Below are 10,969 nucleotides of genomic sequence, written 5' to 3' on the forward strand. Positions count from 1 at the left end.
CACTCACAATGAGTTTGAGTTTGGATCTCTACCGTTAACACACATTACTTGACATGCAAATGGCTCCTCTTTAACCATACATGTTAGAGAGGGGGAGAGGGGGGAAAATCTCAAACCTTGTCAAATTTGATTAACTCTCACACACACACACACACACACACACACACACACACACACACACACACACTTACTGCATTAAACTTTCCCTGGCATTTAGGGGGGTGACAGTGGAGTTTGAACAAACTCACAAACTGGCATTTCACTATCCCCAGCCCGCGGAGCTCCACAGCTGCCTTGATGGTAACTCGGCCCGACACCGTGACAGGGGAAGGGGAACAAAGCTTGACAACACAAGCCCTCCCATCCGCCCGTAATACATATTGCTCACTCTTTCCCACACACACACACACACACATGCACCAACACCAGCAGGCCACCCACCCACCCATTCTATCTTTTCACAGGGGGCCAATTGAGCTCACAGCTATTATAGTGCGTAACTTCTGTTGCCACCATGAGGAATTCTGAGTAATTACAACAACACTGTAGGCGTGTGAGGTTAGCCTTTGGTGATCGCGCATGGATTTTATTCATTCTGCTGGTAGGTTTGATCTTAGCTGTAGAATCAACAACTGAAACATGTTGTGAAACTTCTTAAGCTCCTGCGCCAGTGTCAAAGAGCAACACTAGTTTGTAAACACTGCCATACTTACAGGGAGAGTTTTGTGGAGCTGATATGCTTAATAAACTTTGTGTCTACTCATTTGGCGACGGCTTCAATGTTACCGTCATTCATTTATATGAAGAAGTTACGCACTATAGCTTTAAATCAGGGTTACGAGATGGAAACCAAGAGCCGAACATCCAAACCTTTATTAAGCTGTCTGTTACTGTGAGTGGAAGCATGCATGCACAACCAACAACGACAGGGACCAGGGAGAGTGAAAAACTAAATGATTATTTCCGAGATGAGCAGGAAGGCTGGAGCAAGAGGAAGAAGAAGGCAAACTAAATGAAAAGGAAATGAAATGTGAGGAGACGAGTGGTGAAGGAAGGGTTGTCACTGCACCCAAGGCAATCACCCGACCATAAGTGCTGTTTACAAGATGTGGAAGTGCTGTTATTTATTATGTGTGTCTTGTGACACCACAGAGAGACGATGAAATCAAGTGTACTCCGAGTCAATGTGAAGCGATGCCACTCCACTTTTTGTTTTTTTGTCATTGTTCTGAGTAATTACAACTAAACTTTTGGCGCATCTACATGAGGTAAGCCTTAGGTGATCGCGCATGGATTTTATATCTTCTTTTGCAAGTTGAGGATTTTTGTTAGCAGTAGAATCAACAACTAAAATATTTTTGTGGGCGCTTCTTGGGATTTTTCTGAGCTTCCGTGCCAGTGTCAGAGGGTGACACCATTTTGTAAACGCTGCCATAATGAGAAGTACAGAGAGAGTTTTGAGGAGCTGATAGACCTAATCAACTTTGTGTCAACTCATTTGGCAATGGCTTGAATGTAACCGAAATTCACTTTTATGAAAAAAGTTACGCACAATGAAAAGTTACGCACTATAGCTTTAAAAGTTTCTTAAAAGCCAGCAGACACACAGGCACATGCTTGCACAGGCTTGTGTCAGTGTGTTTGTGCGTCCTGGTGAGTGAGGTGAGAAAAATAAAACTGCCTCAACTGTCATCTGTCGCCCCAAGAAAAACATATGAAAGAGAAAAATCACACCATAGAACTCAGGCCGGCTCTGTTTTCTCACAGTCTGGACTCATTCATTCATTTATTTAAGGCACTTTCACTACATTTTGATGGGTTTGTTTGCTCCAGGCAGAACATTTGAAACATGGTGCTAAACAGTAGTGGTTTGAACAAAATACAGCATGTACTGGGAGGGAATACATCGCTTCTGTAAGTCGTTGGAAAGACTGAGATCATTAGCCTACTATCCCCTAGATCTGTTAAATAATGAACATTTCTAGTCATACAGATCCCAAAGTAGGGACAATCTTTGTTGTAAATGTGGCAGAATCTTTGAATTTATTGCATATTTGTTGTAAAGCAGAGTGAAAGAAATAGATAAAAGTAATTAATGTGATGCAATGTTTCCCTTTTCATAAATGTTTTCAAGTGACAAAGTGCATCTACGGCATAAATAGATGTTGAACCCGTGTCTAGACAAGCCATTCAAAAATTCTACATGAAAAGAAGGATAACCTCGACATGACATTTTCATTTTTACTGCACGGAGAAAAAATATAATTTGCCTGAAACTTGACTTTGGTAAGAGATTCATGAATATTTCAGTTGACTTCTTGTCTGCTAGCAATGATTAAAAAAAATCATTTGACTATTTCTGGAGTCTGGCACTGCTAACCTTGTTATAATAATGAATGTAATACCTTGTGAAGATACTTTCAAATGAAAATCCAACAGCAAACTTCAAAGAATCAAACCAAAAAATACACCAAATGCAAAAAGCTTTCCAAATATTGAATATATTATGTATTTATAGGGCTACCATGGACACAAACAATATAAATCTAGGCCATCTGAGGAGAGAGATATAGCCTTTAATTTCAAAAATGCAGCATACAGATATTTTAAAAACTCATAATAATCTGACATCGCTCATGATTAACATATTTTCTGTGTGTATACCTGTTTGATTATGTTGTTCTATTATAATTTAAATATGTATATGTTTTCTATGTGCGTGTAGCATGAAGGGGTTACAACTTGTATTGCATTGTGCAACCATTTGTTGCGAGAATGACACATAGCCTACATTAACCTTTAAACTTTAAAGTAAACCACAAGAAAAATAAAAACATATGCAACTTGTGATGACACTTTTTGTCCATCTATCATACCATTTTTATTATTATTAACAATTGGAATAAGAGCTTTCATAATACTTTATTTAACCATTGGAAGTTTTAAAGAAGAATGTGTTTGTTTCTACTGTGTTTGTTTCTACTTTGAGCGAGCTGCGCCATCGCGTGGCCGAGTCACGTTACTGCAGCGCGAGGCAGTGTTTACTGTTGCCAGGTGACGCACTCAAAAAAATCCTCTTCGTACTTTGTTGCCAGCTGTTGGGATCATTCATTGCTGCTGATTTTTTTTTCTAAAGGCCTATATTTATTTATTTATTTATTTCCTGCTTTGCTCTGTAAACATGGCGGGGAAAGCCAAACCGGATTTGGTCCATCAAAACGCAATTCAAGTTGAGGCGATCCTGAAAGAGCAAAGACACCAGACAATACATACGGAGTTCAGCATAAATCCATTCAGGAAGTGTGAGTAACTAGTCCGTCCTCCTACTCATGTAGCCTATTTGTTCTGTGTTTTCCAAGACTACGGATAATTATCTTAAAACACTTTAAAAAAATACTATTCAATATCATTTAGTTTATGATCCTCAGCAAATTGGAAATTAGCTTTATTACATTTTATTTTTTTTTAATCTCTATAGGAAAAAAAAATGTTATACCTGCAAAAAGTTATTAAAAAGTCAGATCTGAACAATTTTTAAGACCTATCACAGTAATATTTAAGATATTGAATTTGAGACGTCATAATAGCCTACTTTTATCCAAGAAACTCTGATTAAGCTGTGTATTTGGCTGCTGTATTGTAATATTGCCTATTTTTCTCACAATGTGTGTGTATGTCATTTTAGTACATGTCCTGGCAGACAAACCCATGTCAACGAAACCCAAGGAAGAGATCGCAGACAACAGTGAGTTTACAAAATTTATGTTGAATCTTTTGCTGACCGCATCTATTCTGGATTAATAACAGTTAAATAAACTCTCACTTTTATTACCCAAGACCTGTTTTACACAATTATGCAAATACATTTCTCTTTGCCAGCGGACTTCCTCAAGGCTTTCCATAAAGCCCGCCAGGAACCCACCAAGAAATACTCCATGCCCCAGACTGAGAGCCAGGAGATAGGATGGGTGTCCACTACGCTGGTGAGGAAAACTAATGGGGAAGATGTGTCGTTTGATTAGAATTAATAAACTAATTGCAGGACATAGCATGGTGTGTGGAGCATCTAGGCTGAAGGAGCACAAATGTCCCTGAATTGTCAAAATGAAGAGTCAAATTACAAAATGTTATAAAAAGTAAAACGAAATGAAAGTGAAATATTTAAGGAATTAAGATTTGGTTGTCAGTCAATTTAATATTTTAATTGTTTTGTATGACAAGTGGGCAAGGTTTTACAGCAGATATAGCCAGTCCATAACTAGGATAGTTTGAAGTACCAAAACTGATACAAATGTTACATTTAAATTTGATAAATTGGTCTTATTTGGAGGTTTATCAGGGTGGGCATTTTCTGTGATTTTGAAAAATAACTAATGCCTAACTCCAATTATATCCAGCTATATATCTCCAGCTTTTACTTCAAATGCTAATTCTGTAATTTTTTTCCTCCCCAGATCCCGTCTAACCGAATAGACCCGAGAATAAATTTCTTCCGCACTAGCACCGACGTCACCATTCACAAAGAGCTGGTCCTGCGCTCAACCCATTAGAACACAACACGTAGAACTCAAAATTCCCAAAAATTGAGCACCTACATCCAAATGTATTTATTTGTTTATCATACAAACATACAAGGTGTCATCGCCTGGAGCTGCCCTTTCCATCTGAGCAAACTAAGAAAAACACTTTGCGGGGGAAAACATATGCACGGGTCTATACGGAGCGGAGTTGCCATTCACATTTTAATCATATTAATGAATGTGGAAAGGGCAAAACTAACAGCTGCTCAATATCACAAAATGTCATGTCACATGGGAGACGATCAATGTGTCAAGGAGCTGAGTTAGCAAAAAATAAGACAGAATACAACAACCTCCAAAGAGCAAAACACAGTGTCACAATACATGGCAAGGAGGGTTGGTGTAGCGATAGTGAGATGTAGGCCTAATCGCAGAAGGTGGCTTTGAACCCACATTACCTAATAGGCTTACAGAGAGAAAATTACACACAAAATTATGTCATAACATTCAAATTGTTTCTCCATTTTTTGAAAATAAAATAAAAATTGTGTTATATGGTCTTTGTAGTCCACTCAGGGGTTTTCCATTTCTTCACCGGGTCGTGTCCTTCAAACAGCTTCTTCTGCAATATGGCAAGAAGTCTCTCTCTGTGTGACTCGAATGGGTCCTCCATATAAATCCAGACACATTTTACGGAAGGCGTATTTCATTTCATTAAAAAAAAGTGTAGAAGAAAATCCCACGTTCCCCTGAATGTCTCCTGATGTCAATGGAGGACAGAGTAGGGGAGGCAGGTGTGGGGAAAGTCCTGCAGTAGAAGCAAAGTCCAAGTCCAACCTACTGACCAGCGTCTCTCAAGAGTTTATTTCCGAGACTTCATCTTCTGACGTACCGACTTGCCCGGGCGTTTCTGGAAAATAAAGAGGGGAACAAATTGAGCTTCTCTGACGTCGATTATCTAGTAACTTTTATTAATCCTTTAAATCAAAACTTTAATTAATATTATATCAGTGAGCTGTTTGTTTGAGTGCGAGACTCACATTTTGTTTTCCTGGCTTATTTTTGTTCCCTCCTTTGCCTCCCTTCCCGTGAGCCAGTTTGGCCTTGAAGCCCGACACGTCGTTGAAGCTCTCCTTGGTGTTCCACTTCTTGCCGCTCTTCTTGCCTCCGAAGCCAAACCTGTCGTCTTTGTACTTTCTCTTGGCATTGGGGCTGTCAAAATAAAATGAACATGTTAGCTTTTTTGTGTGAAAAAAAAAAATCCACAAACGTAGATAGTAAATATTATGCTTGACATACAGTATATGACTGCAATACGGAATGTCAATGAGAATGCAACCGTACGTACCCCTTTTTGTTTCCTGCTTTCTTGTCACCCTGAGCGGCGGCTTTGCCCCCTTTCTTGTCTCCCTGAGATACTTTGTTATCAGCCTTCTGGTCTCCGTCCAAGAAATCCAGTTTGTCTGTCATTCCTGGGAAACAAGGACGATCACAAAACTTAAAATCCTAATATAAATTTGAAAACATTCACACACAGGAAGTTTATCTGCATTTTACAAAACATTTACATTGATTAATTGTATCCCCTGTGCACAATAACATACACTGTGATAAATTGTTCCACTTGTGTGAACAGTGAATCTTATAAATAATTGAATAATTAATTCAATCACACCTTTAAAAAACAACCTCACCTTTCTGGTATTTCTTTACAGCAGTCATCATTGCCTTCTTCTCCTTCTGTCTCTTCTGGATCACTTCTATTTGGACCTGGAACACAAAATGCATTGTCAACTCTTTGCACCCAAAGATGGAAGTGTCTTATCAGATGGTGAAATATGATAATATGCTGTATGCTTTCCATTAACATTATGCATCAATGATAAACAGTTTAATTGTAGACTTCTTAACATACATTGGCATCTATATTCTATGTGTTGAGAGGGACATTATGGAAACACCTGTACCAGGGATAGGTTAAATACACGTTGTTTCCAATAAACAATACAGTACAAGGAACGCGATATTATTAATAGTAACCGTACAAAACAGACACTCACCTTTTTGCCGAACTTCCTTTGCTCGCGCAGTACCTTGGCCTTCTCAGACCGGTCCAAACCCAACTGCTTTGAGATCAGCTTTTTCCGGATCTGGACAGTAGGATAGGGAAATGTCAACAGCACACCAAGATCAGATGATAATTAAGCAATTAAGTTTCAAATTATCTGTGTGTGTGTGTGTGTGTGTGTGTGTGTGTGTGTGTGTGTGTGTGTGTGTGTGTGTGTGTGTGTGTGTGTGTGTCCACCATTCAAAACAATACTTATAACATTAGAATGGATCTACTAGAGGTGTCGGTACTTGTAGACTCAAAATACTCAAACACAAATGAAGAAATAGAATTAGATGGAATTTTTGGATACAGATTTGAGAAATAAAACAGCTGTATGTCTTTCAGTTTTGAAATAATATGAATGAAGAGGTTTGGTTGTTCTGTTTTACCGTCGTATCTGGTAAGAGACAGAGAATGGACTGTCGTGATGGGGAAATGACCCACCTTTTGCATCTGTTGGTCTGACTTGGCCATCTCTGCAAAGTAATCTTCAGGCCTCTTGGTGGAGATGCCGTGCTTGTTCAAGAGAGGCAAAGCATCTAGGACTGTAGCTTGGGCCTGACGGTAGCTGGAAGTTCAAAGAAAAAGGGGTATATTTGAGTATCTTAACTTCAACAGCTGAGAAAGACGGCGCACAATGTTACCAAAGGTTCATAACAGCTACGGTCTGAAATGAGCTGTGATCGGTTCAAGGTGGAGTCAGTGATTCTGGAGATTTTGTTTTGTTCAAATCAGGGTTTATGTCCTTGTGATACGCTACCTGTGCACTGAAAAAGAAACAGTGTTAATACACAGCCTAGGCTCTGTAAGCGGGCATGTTGGTAAGCTAGTTTGCATACCCTTTGTTTACAGAGCCTGGGCTGTGTATAACAATCAGAGTTTTCTTCAGCGCACAAACAGTACGGACAGGTAGCGGACTGTGAAGAGATATTCACTGATTTAGAAGAAGAAAAAAAGTCATTTTGACAACAAGCGTTCTCAAGAATAGCTGACTCCACCTTTGAATGGGTTTTAAGGCTTGTCATTTTCAACAGACTGCACATCAAGTTATTATGATCACTCACAAGAACATCTCCCTCTGGAAGTCGTCGTCTGCGTTCACGGCTCCGTTGGCGTTGGGGACTTTTCCTTCAGGTGGCGCGTGAACGTCTTCAGCTGGCAGGTTGGTCAGGTCCAGTCTCTCCACCCAGGGCAGCTCTCTACGGAAGTCTGCCAGGCACTGCTTCAAACCCTCCTGCAGCACAACATTCACACAGAGATTTCATGAGTTATTAATATATTATTCAATATTTATTATAACATAAAACATGACCTTTTTTGGTACAGTGAAAAAGTAAAATTATCTACTGATTTTTTTTTTTTTGCAATTTGGTATGTTATTGTTCAACTTTAGGTCACTCAAAATAGTCAACTGAAAATCAAAGTTTCTGTGAGACATAATGTAAATTATTTAAAATGTAGATTTTAATAATGTTAAATTGCAGAAAGACAAAACATGATCGATAAAATCATAGGGGAAGGTGGGGTGATTTGTGCGTTTTGGAAGTTGCAAAACCCCTTGTTTCTAGAAAACCGTGGAAGAAATTGGAAATGTGACCACATATTTAAGAAGAGCCATCCATTTGACTCATCCTGTAAAGAAGGGAGACACAAGGAATAAGATATAAGCACATTTAAGCTCAAAAAACTGTGTTTTGCCTTTCAAAGTAAAATGTCCATGATCAAGGTTTTTTGATTATTGTGTCTGAACAATTATAGACACGTTTGAAAACATTTGACACATGTTTTAGTGCTTTGGTATGCTACACTTTGAGTCTATATAGTTAGCACAATGTCAACCCTAAATTGCTGCATCATGCCTATTATCCAAAATTCTGGGGATGGGGTGATTTGTGCGCAAGGGCCTGGGTGAGTTATAAGTAAGTAAGTAAGTAAAATGTATTTATAAAAGCACATTTATGACAGTTTGCACTGTCCAAAGTGCTGTACATAGTGCATTCAGTAGGTAAACAATGAAGGTACAATAACAATAACCAAAATAAAAGACGTAAAGCCCATACATCCACATAAACACAGATAGTAGTGCAGAGGTAAGAAAGTAGTGCAGAGGTAAGATAGTTAATGGGGAGGAAAAGCCAGGGTGTACATATGGGTTTTGAGCCTTGATTTAAAGGCAGAAATGTAGGGGGAATCACATTTGTCAGGTGGCAGTTGGTTCCACAAGCACGGAGCAACTAGTGCAAAGTACATTTCTGAGAGTTGTGCCAGTGGCATGGCTGTATACGCTGGTCACCAAAAGAAAGTGATTGTCTACAGTAGCTCAGAAGAGAGTGACATCTCAATTCCACTTAACGACACCACTGATGAGAGTTCAGATGGCCAGAAAGATGATGATGGTGACTTTGTCATTGTGACACAATGACGCACAAATCACCCCACTACGTGGGGTGATTTGTGCGACAAGACAACTTTTTTTCCGAAAGCTATATTTCTTAAACAGTTTATTCCAGATCCAAAGTTTTTATTGCCAGGGATGCACAACATCCTGAAATATATGTACATATTTGAGTTGGAGACATAACTGCCAAGGCCTCACTTTAAAATCACTTTGAGTAAAAAGTTGCACAAATCACCCCACCTTCCCCTACTCGCCGTGTCTTAGGATTTTTACAACTCTTCAAAAAATGTAACCAAAACATTTGAACACCAATTAAGGGCTAATTTAAGATGTATTATTAACTCCAATGCATTTCTACAGACTTCCTTAAGGATCTGCTAGAACCCTGCATGAATTCACTCACCAGATTGTTGGTAAACTTCTTTGATCGATCCACCAAAACGTTCATCCCTGGCTTCAAATACCCCTTGGCAAAGGCTTCTTGAAGCTAAAGGAAAAACAACAAAAATGGTTTAGATGTATTATTTTACTATCATGATTCATGTCCACAACAGCACACCAGGCTAAACACAAGTAACAGTTCAATCGAGAGTGTGGCAATATCCCCACAATAATGTCAACAATGCAGTCGTGTAATTTGTATTATCTTGTATCACAGCATTTCTGAGTCCAGAACAGTAGTTTTACAGTAGTTAGCTCTAGCTGGCTAGCGTTAGCCGATGCTCGCTCACCTCACTGTCTGATAATTCAGAGTGTTCATCTTCTGATTCTTCTTCGGACTCCTCTGATCCGAGCAGCGCCTCCTCCTCTACTGTCTCCATTGTTCCGCTGTCGATGATCATAAAAGGACAATATGTAATCTAGCGGACTGTTAAAGCAAAAACAACAGGCTGCGTGGATGGATGTGAGGACAGCGTTCCACACATGTACGGAGGGTTTTCACGTGGGGCGGAAGTGACGTCGCGGGACGGTGTTGAGTGTTGCACCGTTGAGTGTAGCATCGATACAGTCCGCCGGTGGAAAGGTTCCTACCACCACATTTAGGAAATAACGTAAAAGGCAACTATAGGGAAGCGTTGACCTGGCAATTACCTCAATCATCATTATTGGACAGTTATTCATGACTATAGTGGATTCGTGAAATCCAGAACAATTGTCCATGTTTCTCTGCCATTAATTTTGCTCTTGAAATGTATGGAGAACAAGAATGCAATGATTGCCTATAATGCAGCTTATAGTAGCCTATATGACTTACCACCACATATAGGCTATGTATTTATATTTGAATGTGGAACTTACTCTAATGAAATAAAGTTTTCTCTGAGGATCAAACAGTATTTCTGATTCAGATACTTACATGCAATGTCAACGGATTCCTCCTGGGGGTGCTGTCGTGCACACTGAGAATAGCCTATACATGTGAATGTTATAAAGTCTATTATCCATCATATGCTTCAGCATTCAACATTCATGCCTATTGGTTATTAGACCAAGAGACAGTAAAACGTGTCAGATGTGCCGACAGGACTGTGCGGATTAAAGAGTATGGGAACTTTAAATCTTTAGCAGTCTGATTGTGTAAATGAAGCCTGCCAGTTCAGCTGCCTGCCACCTCATCAGGAAAGCAGCTATCGACATCACTTCTCCAAAGCTCTCTCCCCCGAGTCGATCTCTGTCACTTTCACACGGCACAGATTGAGAGGAATGTCTGCAGTGTTGGCCATGTGTCATGTGTCCTATAGGAGAGATCAAGACAGGGGAGAAAAATGACTTGTGCTACTTTGACTTAACAGATACTGTTAATCAGATGTGTACATCCCTCTATGTGCAGAATGGCTCTCAAGTTTAGTGTGTGTGTGTGTGTGTGTGTGTGTGTGTGTGTGTGTGTGTGTGTGTGTGTGTGTGTGTGTGTGTGTGTGTGTGTGTGTGTGTGTGTGTGTG

The 10,969-nt window shown here is 39.6% G+C and overlaps 2 protein-coding genes across 2 annotated transcripts; one reads left to right on the top strand and one right to left on the bottom strand.

The window, feature by feature from the left end:
• Positions 1-3,181: 3,181 nt before the first annotated feature.
• On the top strand, positions 3,182-4,550 carry cfap144 (cilia and flagella associated protein 144; the record flags this gene model as incomplete). The annotated part of the gene is made up of 4 exons (XM_080032985.1): positions 3,182-3,302; positions 3,686-3,745; positions 3,880-3,983; positions 4,455-4,550. 4 exons carry the CDS (start codon positions 3,182-3,184, stop codon positions 4,548-4,550), a joined length of 381 nt encoding a protein of 126 aa, XP_079889111.1.
• A 33-nt stretch (positions 4,551-4,583) lies between these two features.
• On the bottom strand, positions 4,584-9,966 carry ebna1bp2 (EBNA1 binding protein 2). Its single transcript, XM_080032984.1, has 9 exons — positions 9,760-9,966; positions 9,432-9,515; positions 7,695-7,864; positions 7,075-7,198; positions 6,581-6,670; positions 6,215-6,290; positions 5,869-5,992; positions 5,561-5,732; positions 4,584-5,430 (listed from the first exon to the last, which is right to left on the bottom strand). The coding sequence occupies exons 1-9, from the start codon at positions 9,868-9,870 to the stop codon at positions 5,383-5,385; spliced, it is 999 nt and encodes a 332-aa protein (XP_079889110.1). The 5' UTR covers positions 9,871-9,966; the 3' UTR covers positions 4,584-5,382.
• Positions 9,967-10,969: the final 1,003 nt, after the last annotated feature.

The sequence above is a fragment of the Ammodytes marinus genome, assembly GCF_949987685.1.
Source record: "Ammodytes marinus genome assembly, chromosome: 8".
NCBI classification, from domain to species: Eukaryota; Metazoa; Chordata; class Actinopteri; order Uranoscopiformes; family Ammodytidae; genus Ammodytes; species Ammodytes marinus.

Bases quoted from the DNA above. Each gene is read 5' to 3' on its own strand.
- ebna1bp2 (XM_080032984.1), bottom strand. From the start codon at position 9,870: ATGATCATCGACAGCGGAACAATGGAGACAGTAGAGGAGGAGGCGCTG. The intron at 7,865-9,431 runs GTGAGTGAATTC...GTTGTGCTGCAG, and splicing joins AGAAGTTTACCAACAATCTG to GAGGGTTTGAAGCAGTGCCT. The intron at 5,993-6,214 runs GTGAGGTTGTTT...CTTGTTTCCCAG, and splicing joins TGTAAAGAAATACCAGAAAG to GAATGACAGACAAACTGGAT.